The 22,382-nt window shown below is 41.8% G+C and overlaps 1 protein-coding gene across 1 annotated transcript in view; it reads right to left on the reverse strand.

Moving 5' to 3' along the window:
- The window catches only part of CAT (catalase), a 33,811-nt gene extending 13,641 nt beyond the window's left edge, over positions 1–20,170 (reverse strand). Inside the window, exons 1-2 of the mRNA XM_060261741.1 lie at positions 19,748–20,170; positions 3,328–3,499 (exon numbers count right to left, since the gene is read on the reverse strand). Of these exons, the coding sequence (XP_060117724.1) occupies positions 3,328–3,499; positions 19,748–19,813 (238 nt within the window). The 5' untranslated portion in view covers positions 19,814–20,170. The remainder of the gene's footprint in view (positions 1–3,327; positions 3,500–19,747) is intronic.
- Positions 20,171–22,382: the final 2,212 nt, after the last annotated feature.

Consider the following 22,382-nt stretch of genomic DNA (forward strand, 5'->3'; position numbering starts at 1 on the left):
CTTTGAACTTGGAAAATATCTAGAAGACTCTCTGTCTAGTCTAAGGATGCATGTCCTCCTTAGACAATTTCCTCCTCCTAGGAAGGGTGTTCAGTCCAACTGCCAGGTCCTTTCTTTGGTAGTGTTCACCTGGATTGTATATTTTATTGTCAACATTTGAAGACAACAGGAAGGCAGAAGAGATGCACAGCACTCAATTCCTGTAGGAATTTTGGTTTGTTCGTTTTGTTAAATTAAACCATCAATTTCCTGCTTATTGTGGGCTAGGATATACGGGAAACTCATTCTGGATTTTCCCCCCACCCATACCCATTTTCACCACACAACAGAATACTGTCTGAAAACAAAGACCATGATTTGTAAAATACTTTTTAAAATGTAACTTTTAATTTCTAGTCGCTGTTCTTCAAAAAAAAATAGCTGTCTTATGAAGGCATATAGTACAAACTTTCACAAGTGTGTGTGTGTGAGAGAGAGAGAGGGGGGGGGAGGGGTAGAACAAAGAACTACTTTATATTCTTACATTCCTTCAATAGCTACTACTTGCCCAGAGGAATGACTTTTCCCTTTGTATGTATATAACAATTGTTTAGATTTTTAACTGTAAATTATGAAATGTTAATTTTAATGTTTAATTTTAGATTCCATGTTAGTTTTATATGTTGTAAGCCGCCCTGAGCCACCTAGTGGGAAGGGCGGGATATAAATCTTAGATAAATAAATAAATAAATAAAAATAACCACCAGACCTCTACACTAAATCACAGATCCTGTCAAAAACTCTCATTTGTATTTACAATTTTTAAAAAATCCTTAAAGAAGAATTTCAGCATAAACACTGCCAAATGAAATATATTTATTGTAAAAATTACAGAATTAGGATAAGGGATTTACAGCACAATCTGGGGGGGGGGGGGTGTGTGAAAGTGCTTTGGGAGTGGGCTTACCGCTATGTTGGTGGAAGTGGCACATACGCCAGTGGAAGAGCGGTGGCACCAAAGTGGAGGGGAGTTACGTGAGTGCCGCCCCGCCAGAGTGCAGCAGTGCCTGAGTGGAGGCGTAAGTCTGGCGGAGCGGACCGCAGTGGCAGAAGAGGGGGAAGAGTCAGGGGCATGGCAAGGCTTAGGTGGCTCCCTAAGGACTTTGGGCTATGACACACCCTCCCCGAGAGGCGTACTGTTACGCCCGCGAAAATGGCGGCGTATCCCATAGGTGCTCATTAAAACCAAAAACAAAGGTTGTCCCTGCCACCGCGGGAGCTCACGACCCCCTTAGGGAGTGGTGTAATTGCCTCACCAATCCCCTCGCATCCCGTGCTGGCGAGCCCCCTCCCCAGCAGCCAATCGCCGTGCCCCCCCTCCTAGAAATACTTCCACTCTGCCTCACGCAACTCAGTTGTTAGGGAGGAGCGCATGGCGAGGGGCTCTGCCGGTGAGCTCCCAGCCATGCAGACTTAGAACGAGGGACAGGCAGGCACGTTGGTGATGGGTTTTTCACTGCATGATAGCTCTGACAGTATCTTTGACTTGTGAGGGGGAGAGCGAGGTCTCTCTCCTGGGCCTAACTGCTCTTGTTTCCAGGTCTCCATAGGTTCCGGGCTTGCGGAGGCTCTTCATGTGAGCGAGGACTGTCGCCCATGTCTGGGTAAGTTCCACTGTGCCCCCCCTCCTCCCCTCGCTCTCGGCCGCTTGGTGTGCGAGCGTCTCTGGCACTTGAACCAGACAGTGGGCTCAGGCAGGGGGCATTTGCTGACCCTGCTCCCCTGTGCTGCCGCCTGCTCCCTTCCCTTGGTCTGCCCTCTGCCGCATTCCCAACCCCTAGCAGTGTGTGTGTGTGGCAGCTGCCCCGTTGTGGGGAGGTGGGTCAGAGACTGTCCCTGTAAGAGAGCGCCCGGTTGAAACGCAGCCTGCTCTTCCAGCTGCCTCCCCTGCAGGCACTCTTGATCTCTGTCTCCGTTTTGCAGGTGGGACTCAGAGGCTTCCGAGTGTCGCTCCACAGCCCCCCCCCCCACTCCCTCAGCTGTTTCTGCCCGCTGCACTGAATGGAGCCCCTGCCCAGTGCACACCAGGGAGACTGTTGCACTCTGTTCTGGAAAAATAAAGTCTGAGCTGTGCCCTCTGTTGTCCCTCCTGCTTGGCATCTGCTGCACATTTCCTGGGCAGCCCCCCCCCTCACTCTGTCAGTGGCCTCTCCAAGGGAATGCCTCGGAGGGTGGACAGACTTGGTTACTGAAGGGGGGGTCGGGCTATGAGCCGCCATGCTGCCCCCGCGTGGCTGGACAGGGGAGGGGGGGTGCCACCTGTCAGGGCTGTTGTACACAGGGCACAAAGGGGGGGCTGATGAAGTGGACCCTGAGTTCTGCGGCTGATGCACTCGCACTCTGAGTTCTGCAGTGCTCGGGGGAGGAGTTTCGTGCACATGGCAGGGGGCGTCAGGGCAATACAGAGGGTCTCTGGGTGGGGGGGTATCTGCCGCTGGGCTGCTCACTCCCAGACACATTCCAGCCGATGTCTGACAGTGAACTCCTGCACTTGGTACTTCCTACTAGTCTGCCTGCCATTGGCAGAGACTCTGACAGCAGGAGGGTGTGAGGGGACTGACAGCTTCTCTGTGGTCCCGTGTGGGCCTGTCCTGCCCCCCATCCCCACCTCGCCACCAATCCAGGCTTCTTGTGCACGCATGCCCAGCCTCACTCCTGTTCCCTCCCCGTGTTGCTGGGACGTCTCTCCTTTGCCTTTGATGGTCTGCCCATCATTGGCTCTGTTCTCTGTTTGGAGGTGGGTTGAGGATGGCTATCAGCCTCTCTGGGGCAGCCTTTCCCCATCCCTGACTGTCATGAGCCACAACACATGCGCCAGGACTGGCCAATGGAGGGTAGGTGGGCTGGCCCTTCCCTCCAGCTGCCTCCACCTCCCTTGCCCTACGCCAGCGGTGTTACCATGGTGACTGTCTCCCTCATGGCAAACTACGCCTCTCTCCTCCCCAAGCTCCAGCATGCCGAAGTCCTCAGAAAGTCTACTAGCGGCGTGGCAGTTACGCCACAGCCAGCTGCCACTTATGTCTGGATTGGGCTGCTCTAAGCCTATTCAGCACTGTACTGTAACAGCACTGAAAAGAAGTGGCTACGTGAAGTAGAGCTCTGCCCTAACATCAAATCTTATTTAAGTTTTGGAAATCTCAAATTCTACAAATGTTTTTTTTTGGGGGGGGGGGTTCACCTCTTGCCCCCTTCTGTCCATAGAACTGTGTTTGACAACTCCGTAGCTATACAACAGCTTTAAGCATTCCATTTGCAGAAGAAAAATAGTGTATGTTCTCTAAAACATACCTGCTCCTTTGGCATGCACAACTCTCTCAGGAATCCTTTCTCGGTCAAAGTGTGCCATCTCATCAGTGAAAACCACATCTTGAACTAGGAGAGGGCCTCGTGGACCCACCGTCATGATGTTCAACTTGTCTCCCACTGGAATTCCTGCTCCCGTGGTCAAGGCATCTGGTTTCTGAAAAGAATCAAAACTACAACAATGAGAAGCACATCCAAGAAATTTGTGTTTAATGATCATTGTGTAATACGGATCAGTGAAAATAACAGTGGATTCATTGGACAAACATTTGGTGAATTGTACTTTCTGAAGCTACAGGAAAAATTGCTTCCCGCATTAGATTCTGTTACTTCAAAGGAGGAATCACCAGGGGATATTAGGTTCTACATAACAAGAACCCAAAGATTAAGAAACAAATAAGTGTGTGAAAGAGGAAAAACTTTTCAAAACACTTTCATTTTCAGTAACATACTTCGTAGTACCAACCAAGCTGTACTGCCAAGCTTTCAATGTAATCAGATTTATAAAGCATCCTGTAATTAAGTCTTCCCAGTGCTTTATATTTTACTTTCAAACTGTCAAACAAATCTTAAACAAACTACACTGCTTGGTTTTCAAGCATCAGTGAAAAGTCAATAATAGTCATGCCTTAAGCATAAACATTAATTGAATTATCTGAATTTTGAGTCATGTGTAAGTAATCAAGGAAAATGTAGGTCTACTGCTGAAAGCAGACTGCTGTTTTAACAGCAATTTATTAAGTATCCTTAAAATACTGTCCTGCATGGAAACACCTGTATGACTTTGGCTTTCTTCCACATTACTAAAATCAGGCTAATCAGGTTACTAAAACACAAAACACTGGGAAGAACTAGAGTCTTTGATGGGCAGGCATCCCTAGTGCCCCTGCAATTTTGGTTCCTCTCCCCGAAGTCCCCTAAGGGGAATAACTTACAGAACTCTTGGATGGAGAGGTTTTCTGAAAAGGAAGCCTTCCTAATATTGTAAAAAGAAACAAACAGCATACCACAACATGGAAAGATAACAGAGATTTCCATACAAGCAAACAAAAACTACTGATAGTCATTGTAAGAATAGAAAAATGAATGGAACACAGACAGGATTAAAAAAAAATGCTGGGGAGGCCAGCACCATTCCCTCAATAGGAATCCGTGAAGTGCATTTGTGCTGTGCCAAGAAACACCTACTGCATGTGAAACTGAACCCCTTGGACCAATTCACTTGAAATTGGGGAGAGGACTGTCTTTAGATTAGAAGCAGAACTGTGTTCTGTGCAAGTCTGATGCCATTATCTCCATAAACAGCTGCCCTACACCCTCCAAAGGTTTCCCTGTTTAAAGTAATGGTCCTGAACCTCTCTAACCCAAACAAACCATACAATTTGAATCCTGAACCAACAATGTCCTACATGAATATAAGCAATCATAGCACCCACCTCAACTTCAGAAACAAAATCGTAATGATATTTTCTTGACATGCATTCCTTGCTTCCATACAACTAGAAGCTAAAGAATAGGTATGGGCACGGTCCAAAAAAATGATGGTCTGCAGAGATCCAAGGTCTGTGGGGTTTATGGACCCTCAGACCAAGAACTTCCACATTTAATGGACCAGGTTGTGGTCTGTTTGGTCTGTACTGCCATGCGACTTACAAAGTCAGTTAAAATGAATGCTTTCCCTTTAAATGGCTTTTGCAAAGCCACACAGTGTGCAAGTGAAAGCTGTGTAGCATGTGAATGAAAACCAAGTAGCAACTTCACCAACCTGGAAGTGAGTGGAAGTCACCACTCAGCCTTCACTTGCACACTGCGTGGCTTTGCAATCTTCGCTGATACAGACCTTACAAACCTCATGGGAGGATTGTGGGAGGTCTGTGTCAGCAGGATGGCATGGACTGGGCTCACAGACTATGAACTGGGCCCTGGTCTGTGGTAAAATTAGGTTCATGGTCAAGCCCATAGCCAGAAAATTTTAGTTGGGGGGGCCAGGGAGTAAAATTTCAGTTGGAGGCCGCCTCCCGCTCTTGCAGCCCCCACTGCTCTGGCGCCCCCACACTCCCCACCACTCTGGAGGCCCCTGATCCCTTCCGCGGGGCCTCCCCCTCCCTCCCACCCACCTGATGAAGCTCCTGGATTCTTTCAAGGCCGCCTCCCCCGATCAGCGCTGGGGTGGTGAGGAGAAGGACAGCGCTGGCCTCTGTGAGGCTTTTCCCGCTGATCAGTTGATTGAGGGGGGAGGCAGCCTTGAAAGAGTCCGGGGAGCTTCACTGGAGCGACAGGGAGTGCGGGGCTGAGAGAGCGGCAGCGGCGAGTGCAGGGGCTGAGAGAGCGCGGGGAGAGCAGGCTACCAGGAGGGGCCATACAAGTGGAAGGGGAGGTTGGATGGAATTGCCAGCCCCCCCTTTAGCTACGGACCTGTCCATGGTCCGGTCCATGCTCATCCTCTGTGCCCATCTCCATGTACAGAGAACAAAATGGCTGTGAAGCCTTTATAACCATCAAATGGATAATATCAACTTTTGTACAGCTTTTCCTACCTCCCCCCTCTCCGCAAGGCAGTGACTTACCAGGTAGCTTTATTGCCATCTGATTGGTATTATTATTTTCTGTGATTTTAACCTTTTATTGTATTTTTATGAGTATTTTAATGTACGCCACCCTGAGCCCAGTCCTAGAAGGGAGGGCAGTTTAAAAACTGAATGTAATAAATAAACAACATTGCTAACAGCTGTAATGTTGTATTCATTCTTAAGTGTCCCTCACCATAGCGACACTCAACTGAGCACTACAATAACAATGTGTACTTCCCTTCCTCATAACAAGATATAGATCCATTCAGATTACAAAACCCTCCATGCATCTTTAAGGAGTCTTCAAAATTAAATTAAAAACATAAACAAACAACATTAGAAAAAGGACACTTGCTCCTAGGCACCCTCTCTCAGGGCTAAGAGCCTGGTCAGCCCCTTGGTTTAACTGAGGGGCTGTGGATGATAAAAGGACAGGGAAGATGGCTAGAGCAACAGCAGAGAAAGACTCAGGATGAATCCAAAAAGGCATGGGCTAGAACTCATCTTAAAGCCTACTCTGTGACAGTAATGGCAGCAAAGAAACAATATTTCTCCACAATCACCACCAGACAAAACAAAACTAAAAAAGTCTTCAGCTCCTAGTGAAAGACACCAATATTTATTTTATTTTAAACACTTTTATAGTGAGAACAGGTCAGTGGCACATTTAGTCCAACATTCTGTGTAATACAGTAACCAAAACCTGTCAGAAGGTTCACCAGTGTGGCCAGAACTCCAGAAGCCCTCCCACTGTTGCCCCCCCCCAGCATGAAGAATACAGATCATCATTAGCCCAGACATAGGGATGGCCAAACTGTGGCTCCAGAGCCACATGTGGCTCTTTACACATATTGTGTGGCTCTTGAAACCCCCAATGCCCTGTTGGCTGGCTTGGAGAATATATTTAAAGTTAGTTGCTTTCTTTACACCCCTCTCTCCTCTCCCCCCATCTATTTGCCTTCGTCCCTCTCTCCCCTCCCTCCCTTCTGGCTCTCAAACATCTGACGTTCATGTCTTGTAGCTCCCAAACATCTGGAGTTTATTCTGTATGGCTCTTATGTTAAGCAAGTTTGATCACCCCCACTCTATACCCAGTGACTCATAGCCACAGAGGGACCTCTGCTCCATATGTTTATCCAGTCTCCTCTTGAAGCTGTCTATGATTGTAGCCACCGCCACCTCCTGCAGCAGTGAATTCCACATATTAACTACTCTTTGGGTGAAGCAATACTTCTTTTTATCTGTTCTAAACCTACTGCTCATTAATTTGAGTGCCCACAAGTTCTTCTACCATGAGAAACTGAGAAAAGTACTTCATTTTCTACCTTCCCTATCCCAAGTATAATTTTGTAAACCTCTTATCATGTCACCCCTCAATCATCATTTCTCCAAGCTAAAGAGTCCTAACCTCTTCAATCTTTCTTCATAGGGAAGATGTTCCATCTTTATCATTTTAGTTGCCTTTTTCTGCACTTTTCCCAATGATACAGCATCTTTTTTGAGGTGTGGTGACCAGAACTGTATATAATATTCCAAATGAGGCCACACCATAGACATATACAGGGCATTACGATATTGGTTGATTTGTTTTCAATCCGCTTCCTAATTCCCAGCATAGCATCTGCCTTTTTTTATTGCAGTCATACTGAGAATTTTCAAGGAGTTACCTACCATGATTCCAAGATATTTCTCCTGGTCAGTTACCACCAGTTCAGAGCCCATCAACACATATTTATAGTAAGGATTTTTGGCTCCAATGTGCATTACATTGCACTTGCTCAAGTTGAACCTCATTTGCCACAGATCCCTCTAGAGCACCTCACAGTCCTCCCTGGTTCTCATCCCCCTGAACAACTTAGTGTCATTCACAAAACTTAGCTACTTCACTACTTACTTCCAATTTCAAATAATTAATGAACAAGTTAAAAAGCACCAGACCTAGAACCGAGCCCTATGGCTTACTACCTTCCATTGTAAAAACAGCCCATTTATACTCTGTTTCCTGCTTTTTAACCAGTTTTTAATCCACAAGATCTGTCCTTGTAATGATTTAAAGTTTTAACTGTGTGCTTCTTTAAATGTTTGGTGAGTTGCAGATGAACAAAGCAGATGAAAGGGGGATTGAATGACTGGTTGGTGAGTGAAAGAGTATATGTGAGTGAAAGAGCTTAGAAGTGTGTGTGTGTGTGGAGAGAGAGTGAATGCAAAAGCCAGTCTGTCAGTCAGCAGTTAACAGTCAGCTTTGGTCAGTCAGCAGTCTACAGCGTCTGAGAAGTTTTCTGATTAGAATCCCATATAGTGCTGTGAAATGCATTAAGGTTCTATATAAGAGAAGAAGAAATATTTAGATGGATATTAGAGGCTAGAGAGAGAGAACCAAATATTATCAGAGTATTATAACACAGTGAGACAGAAGCTGACAAAAATTTGAGTTAGGAAGAGAAAGGAGGATTTGAAAGTGATGAGTGTGTGAAGTGAAAGGGTGTGATACCCCAGTCAGAAGTTGTTATTATTCACTGAAGAGTTAAGCTATAAACATCTGAAAACCAATATGCTTCTTGTACAAATAAAGTTTTGTTTTTGTTTTATTGTTAACCTGGAGTCCTATGATATTAAAATATAAGAGTCTCATCCTCGGGACCACGTAGTCCAATGAAGAAGCCTTACAGCTTGGTCACAATTCTGAGAGAAAGATTAATAAGATTGGAATTAACTTCTTGGTGGCTGCATTACAAACCCAGAGAGAGAAATAGCAAAATTAAGAGACACATCATATCTAACCACACAAATTAAAAGAGAAGCCGTGACAGTTCTCTTATCCCATGACTGCTTATCACTGAGACCTAGCTGGGGAAGGGGTGGGGGGAGGAGATTACCTCTCCCAATTATGCTCCCCAGGGTACTTGGTGATGCATCACCATAGGTAAAGTGGACAGTAGGTGCTATTGAGCTGGGGGATAAAATTCTGTTAAGGCTAGCCAACTTCAAGGATTTCTAAATAAAGTGGATTGTTTGGATCTGTTTCAGGCCTGGTCACAGGGCTGAAATTGCTTTACTTGCCCTGGTAGATGATCTACACCAGTGGCTGGATGGGGGTGTGTGCAATTCTGTTAGCTCTCCTGGATCTCTTGGTGGCTTTTGATACCACTATTCATGGTAGCCTTTTGGGATTGAGAATGGGAGGCACTGTTTTGTATGCTTTCAGTCCTAGCTTGAGAATCTGTAGTTCAAGAGTTCATTCCAGAGTGTTGTACTAAGGGACTACTGCTCTACCCTATAGCCTCTGTCCTGTGGGGTTCCACAAGGTTCTCTTCCCACCCCCCATGGTTTTCAACATTTATGTAAAACCACTGGAGAGATCATACAGAAATCTGGACTGAGCTGTCGCCAATACGTGGATGACACTCACATCCAATTTATACTTCCAGCAGATCCCAGGAAGGATATACAAACCCTGAAGAGACCTACAGCCACTTTTGATGAGGGCTAGCAAGCTGAAACTTAATCCTGAAAAAAGAGGTGGTTGGAAGGTTCTATCCAGAAATGGGAATATCTCTTATTCTGGATGGGGCTGCACTCACCTTAAAGGAGCAGCTTTGTAGCTTGGGGGTGTTACTGGACCTGGCCTTCTGTTGGAAAAAGGTGGCTGTGCCTACCAGGGACACCTTTTACCAGCTTCAACTGGTATGCTACCCGTGGCCTTTTAGCTGGTGAGCCACCTGTGGGCCATATATTGTCACTGTGATCCATGTCCTTGTAATGTCTAGATTAGATTGCTGCAATGCATTATACCTCGGGCTGCCCTTGAAGACTGTCCAAACACTAACTGCTACAGAATACTGTGGCCAGAAAACTGACTGGCTCCCAACTTTCAAACTCAATTCCAGGTACTAGTATTGCAATAGGGCAATACTACTGCAGACTATACAGAGATACATCATCTAAATTTTGTGATGTGCTCCTTAAAGGACTCTTCATTACAGGGGCAGAGCTGGGATTTTTGCTACTGCAGGCCACCCACATAGCTATGCCCCCCATGGGGGGGGGGGTCTGAGTGATGCTGCGCCTCCTTCTTCCTTCACCCAGCTGCTGGGCAGGGGAATGGGCCACGGGGCTGTTGCACCTCACTCTGAGGCTGTCGCGCCTCATTCTGAGACTGTCTCCCCTTGCAGGGGAGGCAGCTTCAGAGCGACGCCATGCCACCTCCTTCCTCCACCCGGTTGCCAGGGGCGAGAAAGGGGCTGCGGGGTTGTTGTGCCTCGCTCTGAGGCTGTCTCTCCTTGCAGGAGAGGCAGCTTCAGAGTGACGCAGGGCCACCTCTTTCCTCCACCCGGCTGCCGCAGCAGAGCAGCAGGAGAGGGCACCTGAAGGCGCACTGTAGGTGAGGTGGCATCCCAGACAGTCGCCTACCTTGCCAACTCCCATGCACCAGCCCTGTTCATTGCTGCAGCTTGGAATGAACTTTAATCTGATTTCTACTTGATATGTATTTTGAATGGATTAGTACTGATAGTTGTTTGATTGTCATTTATGTATACCCTAACCTTATGAAATATACACTCAGTTTTGTTTATCAATTGTTTATTAGTAGTTTATAATAGTAGAATTTTCTCCCATGGTAGTTCTGTGTGAGGGTGAACAAGCTGAAACTTAATCCTGACAAGACAGAGGTTCTCTGGGCAGGGGATCCAAGATCTCCCCTGTCTTGGGTGTGGTTACACTCCCACACAATTATGGAACAACTTCCCCCAGGGAGATTCCCCTCTCCTCCATCATTGATCTTCAGGAAGCAGCTGAAGACAGTTTTATTTAAGACTGCGGCTTAATTGATTTAGCTTTTGTTATTGGTAATACTAGCTGGAGTTTTTAAATTTTGACTTTTATAGTAATATTTTATTGCATTTTTGTGTTTTTATAATGTTTTATTAATATCATAAGTTTTCTTGAGATCCAGAAGGGAGAAAAGTGGCTAATAAATGTTTTAAACTAAATAAATTAAATATGCTGTAACATATAGGACTGCAGTTAGCACAGTAGTAGATTTCCAGTCTGACAAAATGAGTATTAATGCTGCAAATCCTTCAAACAGCATTGCTTGCTATCTTGGACACTGATGTCTATAATTGTTTAGTAAACACCAATAAGAATTTCTGCAATTTGAATTTAATTAATCGCATTGTTCATGTTTTAATTTAGTTGAATTACGACTGTCAACAAATTATAATTGATATTTCTGAGCCAGTTAACTGATTTACTCCATTACAGTTTATTACATTACCAAAATCTCAAAAACAGATGGAGGAAGATTTAAAAAATCTAAAATGTCATAAGTACTCTGTCGGGAAGAAATCCCATTTTCGATACTTTTTTCTACATTTTATTAGAACACCACATTAGAATCAAAATAGGTTAATAATGACGTGTCCTTGACATTCCTATCAATTAAATTTTACTCTGACTAGAAAAATTGGAGGGGAAAATAATCCTTTCCCATCAAAAACATCCCTTCTCTAATGGAAAAACTGAAACTATTGGAAAAAGCTGAAAAGATCCACACACACACCCCCCCCGAAATATTTAACATTTTAGAATGAGAAAAATGGCTTTTCAAAGTAAGGTTTTCCCTGGACTTCTGGGGTTGGAAAATGCCGAGCTGAACTGCTTCTCAGAAGGGGAGCAAGCTGGAACTTCTGTTCGGGGTAGTGGAAGGCAATCTAATGCCTACTGCCTACTTTTCTCATTCAGAGATCAGTCCAAGATATGGACAGGAAACTTTGAGGAGATTTACCTTGGCTAAAAGGGAGTCCCAGGGGGGCTCCTCCTTTGAGGCTTTGAGGGGTCTCCGGAGACGAGTTGCGTTTTCATCATCTACAGACGTTTCCAGAGTAATTTATTTGACATAAGCTCGACAGGATCCTAATCTTCTTTGATACTGCTAAATATCTAAAGCTATACAAGGCCAGTGTTGATCTGGATAACTACAGAAAAGGTACAGATTGCTATCTTTCATTCCGGGACTAATTAAAGTTAAACAAAATAAAATCAGAAGGTGGGAAATTGAAATCTAGAAAGCTTGGAAGAAGAAGGGGAGAAAGGGTGAAATTTGGACTTTGTAAATTTAAAGGACAGTGCTAAAAAGTGGAAAGGAATTTATTGTTTTGTCTACTTGCGGTTTTGGAGAAAAAGCCCCATCATCATAGATTTGCAGCTCCCACAGCCAACACAGGAAATATGTCAAGTATTGTGAGATCTCTCTACCAGCGAAAACGGGATTTGATGGCAAGCAAAGCAGGAAGTATCAGATGGAAAAGGGAAATAATTGAAGCAGCCAGCCTACTCTAGGACTATAATACCATAGAAAAACATCGGTGGCCATTGCTAGGAGGCTAAAATTTAAATAATTTTTTTTAAGTGTTTGGGACATTAAAAATGGGTGGAGCCGACAGAGGTGATGATTATAAGGTAAATACTATTGGACATTACTGTTAACAACCATTTTAGAAGCCTCTAGAGGAAAAAGGAATTTTTTTTTAAAGTAAGGTAGAAAGTCATGACCGCCATTTTAGAAAAAATAAAAACTTTAAAAATTAATATCTGAGTCCAGGAGGCTCTGGGGGCAGCAAAATTAGGCTTATTGGAAAGAGCAAGCCTCACTCTTTTAAATTTGATAGCTGAAATTTAATTTGACGAGGTCAAAATTTTCGGTGTTTTTACATGTCAGACCACAAGCAAACTTGTGCAAGGACTGATTCACTGGAGAAAATGCAGGACCAATTAGATGCAATGGAAGCCAGGATAATGAAAGGAATGAAAGAGATAACTGCTTCCAAAAAAGAAATTAGAAAAGATATTGAAGAGCTAAAAAAAGATATAGAGGATCTCAGAAATGAGACTGTGGTGACATCAAAAAAAGTGCAAGAGGTGGAAGGGAGAGTGAAAGTACATGATTCCACCTTGTTAAAAATACAAGAAAAAGTGGCAATTCATGACTGCAAATTGATGGAGACCCAGATATGTCTGAGAGAAGTACCTGAGGATGAAGAAACTGATTTGAAAGAATATATAATAAAAATAATTGCAGATTTTTTGGAGGAAGATCCTGAAGGGACTAGAAACATGTATGACTATATGTATAGAGTGAACTCATTATATGCAAAAAAAAAAAAAAAAATTACCAAGAGATGTGGTTATAAGATATATGACAAAAGAAATGGTGGGAAAAATCATGAATAAACACTTTGAAAACTTTAAAACATTGATAGTGGGAGGCAGCAGAGTAAGAATTATGGAGTTGCTAAGACAAGTGATAAATGACAGAAGAGCATATAAGAAATTGACAGAAAAATTACGGGACAATGAAATGAGGTATAGATGGATAATACCTGAAGATTTGAGCTTTGAGCTACAAGGAAAAAGGATTACAATTACAAGCACACAGGAAGTGCGTGGATTTTATGAAGAACATAAAGAATTTGCACCATGATGGATTACAAATTATTATCTTGGAATGTAAATGGACTAAATTCACCACAAAAAAGAAAGCCAAAGTTTCATTGTATTAAAAAGCAAAATTGTAATACAGTTTTTTTACAAGAAGTACATATCAAACAAAAGGATTACAAATTTTTATGGAATAAGCAATTGGGACTAGAATTTCATTCATTGGCTGAACAGAAGAAAAGGGGAGTGATTTTTTTTATAATAAACAAGAATTGGACCCAAAATTAGTGTTTAAAGATAAAGATGGAAGATTTGTAGCTGTAGAAATAATATTAAATGCAAAAAAACCATTGTTACTGGGACTGTATGCACCAAATGGAGCAAAGGATACTTTTTAAAAAGACATTATACAACAATTTGATGAAGTGACATAAGATCAAGTTTGATAATGGGGGACTTTAATGGAACAATTAAGAACACACTGGATAGGTCTGGGGGGGGGGGGAATAATAAGGAAGGAAAATTGCCAGTCTTTTTTTTTAATTGGTTAAACAAGACCAATTCATATATCCCCCAGAGAGCACTGAGATCTAGCTCCCAAAATCTCTTAAAAATCCCTGGACCAACGGAGGCCAAACTGAAAACAACGTGGGAGCAGGCCTTCTCAATAACGGCCCCCCATTGGTGGAATCAACTCCCAGAAGAGGTACGGGCCCTGTGAGACTATAATCAGTTCCGCAGGGCCTGCAAAACTGTCCTTTTTCAAATGGCCTATAAGATGGAATCCTGAAGCGACACCGAGCCATCTGATATATACATATACACCGCGTTGTATGGTAGCACCTTTAACTGTAGTGGTTTTTTAATTAATTTATTAATGTTTTTATTGTATTTTATTATATAATGTATTGTTATAATCATGGTTCATTCCATGTCTTGTAAGCCTGCCTTGGCAGGGAGGGCGGGATATAAATAAAAATTTATTATTATTATTATTATTAAAATTTGGAGGATATATGGAGGAAATTTAATCCTGAAGTGCGGGACTATACCTTTTTTTCAGCAAGACATAAAACTTTTTCCAGAATTAACATGTTGTGGGGTACTAAAGATTTAGGCCTTATAACAAAGAAAATAGAGATTTTAACTAAAATAGCGGCTGATCATAACCCAATAATGTGGATTACAAAACTGTCTAAAAAGTCGAGAAGATGGGAGATTGAATGAAGATTTACTACAGAATAAAGAAATAGTGACATCTCTAGAAAATGAAACTAAAACTTTTTTCCAAGTAAATGATAACGATATAGAATTTCAGACGGTGTGGGATGCTTATAAAGCAGTAATGAGAGGAATATTGATTACACTGAATAATAAAGACAAGAAGGCAAAAGAAAAACAGATGCTGGACATTCAAAATGAAATAAAGAAAAAAGAAGGGGAACTGAGAAAAAGGCCAGGGGAAAAGAAAATTATGAGGGAGATTGCAATATTACAAACACAAATGATACATTTGTTAAATAAAGAACTGGAATGGAATCTGAAAAGATTGCAGCAGAAATCTTTCGAGGGAGCAAATAAACCTGGAAAATATTTGGCCTGGCAACTGAAGAAAAAGAGAGAAAATAAAATTATTAATAAAATTGTGGTGGAGGGAAGAGAGGTGGTAGATCAAGAAGGAATAAAAAGAGAATTCTTTAAGTATTATGCCAAATTATTTAAGGGTGTTAAAATATAGAAAGAAAAGATGGAAGAGTATTTACAAAAGATTAAAATAGCACCCTTAACAGAAAATATGGGAAAAGTTTTGAATGATCCAATTGAAAAAATAGAAATTGAAGCAGCAATGAATGCAATGAAAAATGGAAAAGCACCTGGGCCAGATGGATGTACAGCTAAATTTTTTAAAACCTTCAAAGAGGAGTTAATACCGAAACTTCAAAAATTGATGAACATGATAAGAATAAAAGGGAAAATACCAAATACGTGGAAGGAAGCTGTTATTTCGTTGATTCCAAAGGAAGATAGAGATGTCACGAATGTAAAAAATTATAGACCAATCTCACTATTAAATAATGAGTATAAAATATACACAAGAATCTTGGCAGAACTGCTTAAACAACATTTGACAAATTTTATAAAGGAAGATCAAGCGGGGTTTCTCCTCAAAAGGCAAATAAGAGACAATATTAGAACTGTTGTAAATATTGTAGAATATTATGAAAGACATCCAGAAAAGGAAGTAGCATTATTCTTTGCGGATGCAGAAAAAGCATTGATAATTTAAATTGGGACTTTATGTTTGCAGTAATGGAGAAAATGGAGTTGGAGGAAAACTGTATGATAAAAGCAATATATACTGAACGTGCAAGGTTATGTATAAATGCAGATCTTACAGAAGACATGATAATTAGCAAAGGTACAAGACAAGGCTGTCCGCTTTCCCCACTGTTGTTTATAATGACTCTTGAAATCTTACTGATGCAAATCCAAGAAGATAAAGAAATAGAAGGATTAAAAGTAAAAGGATTTATTTACAAATATAGAGCACTGCAGATGATATAATGTTTATAAATGAAAATCCCATACAAGTCACACCTTTGTTGTTAGCTAAAATACAAGAATATGGGGAATTTTAGATAAAAATATGGAGCAGAGGTCCATCAGTGCCTATTAGCCACAGTGTGTGTGTGTATATATAAAAAAAATTTTGCCACTGTGTGACACAGAGTGTTGGACTGGATGGGCCATTGGCCTGATCTAACATGGCTTCTCTTATGTTCTTATGTTCTTAATTGGCGGGACTTTGTATTAATAAAGAAAAATCAAAACTTCTATGTAAAAATATGCAAGTAAATAAACAAAAGGAATTCCAGAGGCTAACGGGTTGTGAAGTTACTGTACCTCTAAGGTAAAATATTTGGGTGTCGAGATAACAATGAAGAATATTGATTTGTTCAAAAATAATTATGAGAAGCTAGGGCGTAAAATGGATGAAGATATGTTAAAATGGAATAAACTTAATTTGTCATTGCTGGGCAGAATAGCTGCAATTAAAATTAATATTCTACCAAGAATAATTTGTTTCAAACTATCCCGACTGTGAAAGACAGCAAACAATTTAATAGATGGCAAAGAAAAATGTCAGTTTGTGTGGGCTGGGAAGAAACCAAGGATTAAAATGAAAATTTTAACAGATGCAAAAGAGAGAGGCGGATTCCAATTACCGCCTCTCTCTTTTGCATCTGTTAAACAAAAAACTCTTAGCGTTGGAAGGTCATGGAAATAAATTTGGCTGGCCTGCTTATATGTATTATGGGAAAAAAGATGGATGGTTTTTTCTCTCACCATTATATAAGAAATAATTTGCTAAATACATGGATGAAATATAAGAAATATGGAGATGAGAGAAAACCGTTATGGATAGTGCCAGCAGAAGTAATAAAAATAACAGCTGAGACGGGTGAAGAAAAGTGGTTGTCATATAATCAACTATTAAAAATACAAAGTGGCAAAATAGAATTGAAAACTGCTGAAGAGCTGAATAACAAATATGATTGGTTCCAAATGCAACAAATAAAGAGCTTGGTGGATAATGATATTAAAATGGAAGGAATAAGAAAAGAGCAAACAGAAATTGAAAGAGTTCTGCTTGGAGACAATGAAAAATTAATTTCAAAACTATATAAATTACTTTTAAAATGGTCTACGGAAGATGAAGTAGTGAAATCTCAAATGATTAAGTGGGCAATAAATGTAAATAAAGAAATACAGATGGAAATTTGGGAATATTTGTGGAAGAACTCTATGAAGCTTTCGACGTGTCATAGTATTAGAGAGAACTGTTTTAAAATGATGTATAGATGGTATATGACTCCTAAAAAGTTGGCAAAGATGAACAATAAGATGCCAGACAGATGTTGGAAATGTAAAAAACATGAAGGTTCTTTCTACCATATGTGGTGGACTTGTGAAAGAGCAAAAAAGTATTGGCAGATGATTCAACAAGAAATTTAAGAAAATTGCAGAGACTTTTCTGTTGGGATTACAAATGGAAACATTTCCAAAAGAAGATAGAACTATAATTTGGTACTTGCTTTCAGCTGCTAGGACATTATATGTGCAGTTGTGGAAGCAAGAAAAAATACCAGAGAAATGGGATTGGATTGTAAAAGGTATGACATGGAGTGAAATGGACAAATTAACAAGAATTTTAAGAGACTATGACTTAGAAATTTTTAAGATGGAGTGGAAAAAGTTCAGAAGATATGTAGAAAAAGAGTGGAAAATAAAAGGACATTGGACAAGTTTTGATAACGATTAAGTCTTAGAAGGAAGAAGAATGTAAATTTTTGTTTTATTAGTTAAGGGTACCTTTTAATATTAGTATTATAAGTAAATAACACCGGCGGGGGTCAAGTAACGGGGGGAGAGGTGGTTAGAAAGTAATATATGGGATAGATAAAAATAAGTTATTAATGACGCAGGAATAAGATATTGTTACCATACGTTACTAAATAAAAATTGTTTTAACCAGAAAGTAAGGTTTTCCCTGACAATTTAAAAATCAACAGTATTACAGTTCCTATACATTATCAACAATACTCAGATTCTCCTGCTATTTTTCTGCAGTGTATGAAAGGATAGTCATTCAGATGAAATATGCATACTAAGTCAAACAGTCACCTACCATGAAAGAACAGTTATCATAATAAGAAGTTATTGATTTTTCAGAAATGGGGGGGGGGAGACAGCATAGTATTATGATGGAAAAATGCATGGATACATGTGATTAATTCTGTTTCCAGTGATTAGAACACTTACTGTGTTATGAGGACAAATTACACTTCAATGTTATTTTAAAGTTTGTGTCAAATTTAATAGTAACTTTTAACACTGATCTGTTAAACTTTAGGTAAACACTAGCTTCATGTTCTTTTTGTTATCCCTCTCCAACGTTTGGAAGCAGCTTGAAAGAAAGATTGTTGCTCCTGCTATGTACACTAACCTCACTGTTGCCTCCAGTAAACATATGTTAAAGACTCCTGTGCTGCATCTTGGTAACACAGAGACCCATACAGTCCTTTAGCTCACTTCCAGTTCTACATAACACATTTGGAAGAGGGGTCAAACTTAATTTTTAGGTTTCAATGTTTAGTTTAAGTATCCAAGGTTCAAAATCACCTGGGAGACTGTATAAATAGTAGCATATCTATTGTTCTACTGGTAGGAAACCTTTGCCTCAGTGACCTTTTCCTTTACAACTACATCAGCAAACTCCCACTGAAGTAGCTTCACACTGCCCTACCTTTCCTTTGTGCACAACAGATTGCAATTAATCTCACCTTTATAAGCACTTTCTTCCAGTTTTACCAAAGTTATGGCAACTGGAATAAACTTCATTATATTATACTCAAAATCACATTTCTTTTATGGATATACTCCCTACTAAAAACACTCAATATAGCATGTCCCCCCTTGAATACGCCTCCCAATATTTCTTCAGTACTTAACAACCTTGCTGTGCACTACTGCCTGCTTCACCCATGTAAATACATCTGTCAGTAAAGTCCAGATCGGCCAGCCTATTTGGCATAGGACCACATTGGCAAGCACAGCGAATAAAAGACACAAAAACATGCAATGCTGTTTCCTTCCAAAGTTCTCAAACTACAATCAGCAGCACAAACTAATACTACTAACATACCACCTGCACTTTGCTCTGCTTCAGTTTAAACAAACTTTCTATCCGTGGCATATTCCAGAAGCAGCTATGTTCATCTTCTATGCTAAAATTACAAGGGCTCTCATTGCACCTGCGAAATTATCCAGCCCTTCTCTGTCATCGACAATACAAAAAGTAACGTTCCATTGAACTGTGTTAAAATGAAGTACGTTTAATAGCCGTGTGAAGAAACACTTCTGGCACTGTAGGGCACAGACTAAGGTAAGAACAACTGCTTGCCAGAATTCGCTCCCCTGCGCCGCTGTTAAGGGTGCACAAGCCTTATTTTCTTTTCGCTTCGATACCCGACCCCAACAGGCACTTCAAGCCGCACTTGGCATCCACACAGACATGGTCTCCACCCAAAGTATTCTGGTCGATGCACTATGCCCCACTAGAAGCATCCCATCCCACCATCCCTCGCCGCCGATGGAAAATGACTCTGTGATAACCCCCTCCTCGCTGTTTCTCGGATCGCAAAACGAAGCCGATGCCTACCAATATTCACACAAGCAAAAGCACGGACGCGCCCGCAGAAAGGGGATCCAGCGCCTTTATTAACACGCGAGTGGAGGCAAACAAGGAAACACGCGCTCGGCTGGAGCTCGCCGACACGCTTATCTCAATTCAGAGTAATGTGTGTGGCGGGGATGGGTATTGGTCCTGGTACCTGTGAGCCCCGCAGCTCTTGCCAACGCTTCAATTGCTCACTAGCGCTGTTCCGCTGGGCAGCCATCTTGTCAGACCCCAAGGCTCCAGCCGCAAGAGAGGATTGGGAGGCTTCAGATTTTCACACAGCACTCGCAGCAGGCTGTGAGAAAACAAAGATCCTTCCACTCACGATAACAACCGACCACCCCCGCCCGACTTCGAGAGGCAGAGGAAAATAAGAAGCAAGCGCCACCAGCGGGCCCGCCCCTTTCTCACTAGCCAATGGCTCGGTCCCCTTGCTCCTTGGAAATGGCTACTGGTTATCAAGAATGCTGACTGGCTGACTCGGTGAGAGATAAGATGGGAGAAAAAGAACCGGCAACGAAGTGGAGCCTCAGTCCGCCAAGGCGCTTCCAGAGCCCGACGAGAAAAGATCAAAGAGGAGGCGTGAAAAAGGCTGCAGTAACGAAGAAACCAGCCAACGAATTGTGTCTCTGCCCCTTCTTTCCTTTTCTGTTAATTTTTTTCCCAGTGAAACAAGTTCCGTTATGTTTAAGAGGCGCTCACTCGAGAGTGTTTCATATTTCAGTTTTTTAATTAAACGGTAAGAGCAATTGCCTTTCTTCAGAGAAACAGTGAAATCCAAAGTCCCAGTGAATACACCTGCTTAAGGATAGCACTCGTTTGTAGAGCACAGGCACAAAGCCCAGTTTTAAGGGGTTTTTTTTATATTTCTTAGATTAGCCTCTGTAGGAAGTTTTACAACCTACTCGATCATGCTATAGAAACTCCAGAACAAGCGGCTCCTTAAAAATACTTTTTTTTTAAAAAAAAGTGGGATTTGAGTTGGGCTTACTTTCCAAAGTAGATGAATAGGAATGACATTCATGAACTGTAGCATAGATGATATTATCACATTCACAACCATGTGTGGTTTCAGTTTTGGATGCAGGGCTGCCCCTGTCACTAGGCAAACTAGGTGGTTGCCTAGGACGCCAGGAGGTACGGGCACCAAATTGGGCTTTCCTCCTCCTCCAGTTTGCTGCCTTCCCCTCCTCCCTCCCCAGTCAATTTCAGTGCCGGCGGCACTGGCTTTAAGTGAGTCTTCGGCGGGGTGGGGGCAGCTTTAGATGGTCCACCGGGGAGTGCGGGGCTTCAGCGCCAGTTCCCTGGCTTGCACTGAAATTGACCAGGGAGGGGAGGGAGGAGGAGGAGGCATGGCCGTGGGGGGGAAGGCGGGTGGGAGGCGCAGTGGCCCTGCAGAGGGGGGGCGCTGTGGAGGGGGGCAGGTGTTTGCCTAGGGCGCCATGCGCCCTTGGGCTGCCCCTGTTTGGATGACACATACAAAAAAAATCTCAAAGATATGACAGGCGAGAAGGACAAGGCAATTCTTCATAAATAAAGCCCAATCTTCTAGGGCTTTCTGTGTTCCAGTAATCATCGTTCCCATGAGTCAAACTACAGCACTCGTGCATTTTCCTACATTTTTATTTATTTTAATGGGAGACATATATAACCTGAAGCGGCTTGTGATTAACCACTGAAGAATTTGGAACACTGTATAATAATTTCAGATGAAACTTATTGGGTGATAAGCTTTTCAAGAGACAAAATTGTCACAGTAGCTTGAAATTTCCCACCATCATGAAATAAGAGTGCTGCTAGACAGTAAAGCTGAGAGGCAGAGAGGTGCCAACCTTTCAGCACTAACAGATGCTATACAAGGTAAAGTTCCAGACTAAGACACCCCCTTCTAGGGCTAACAGTATATTGAGGATGGTTTAACTGTAATTTATGTGTAGTCTCCCCAGACAGTCTCATAACTCTTGAACGGTAGCTGATAAATTGGATGAATAACCCTTGACAAATAACAAGCAGTTAGACATTACCAACCTTTGTCCCACTACGTTGCATAACTAAGAATAATCCTTCAACTACCTATTGCTCCTTGCTCAGCAGTATTAAAGGTCAAATAGAACATATTTACTGAAGCTACCTCTGCTGTTCAAGGCTTCATGCTTAATCAATACATTTCAAAACAGCATATTTGTTTACAAAATATACACAGTTTACACTATAAACACCACTCTTATTTACTCATAATAATATAGGCAATCCTGTTGCTCATATGTATCATTCTAAACCATGGTTAAGGGAATTTAACTATGATTTAGCGTGATGTCTGAATTAATATATCAATGTCATTGTCAGCCAAACCAAAATCAGATAACACAATCTGAAAAGAGTTTGTAAATTCTGCTTTGTGCTGATTTTGCTTTATACTCAGATTGGTAATCTATTGACCCACTCCAAGAGACTGCTTAACCATGCAGATAGGAGTGAATATGAGTGTATGAACTTGAATTCTAAGAGGAAAGAAAACAAAAAGCAGTACTAAGCTACTTTGTAGTACATTTGGACATGTAGTACACATGTCCTAAACTATGATTAGTGTAAACTGGTGTGTTGCAGTGCCTGAACTGGGCAAGTGTATGGACATTTGTATTTACCCCATAATCCAATATCCCAAGGAGGTCAACGGTAGCTCTCCAGATGCTTTTTGCCTACAGTTCTACTGCGTACAACTCCCATCAGCCCCAGCCAGCATGGCCACCCCTGCAATATCCAAACAGCTCTAATGTCCAGCATTTTTT

Source organism: Heteronotia binoei, chromosome 21 (assembly GCF_032191835.1).
Source record: "Heteronotia binoei isolate CCM8104 ecotype False Entrance Well chromosome 21, APGP_CSIRO_Hbin_v1, whole genome shotgun sequence".
NCBI lineage: Eukaryota > Metazoa > Chordata > Lepidosauria > Squamata > Gekkonidae > Heteronotia > Heteronotia binoei.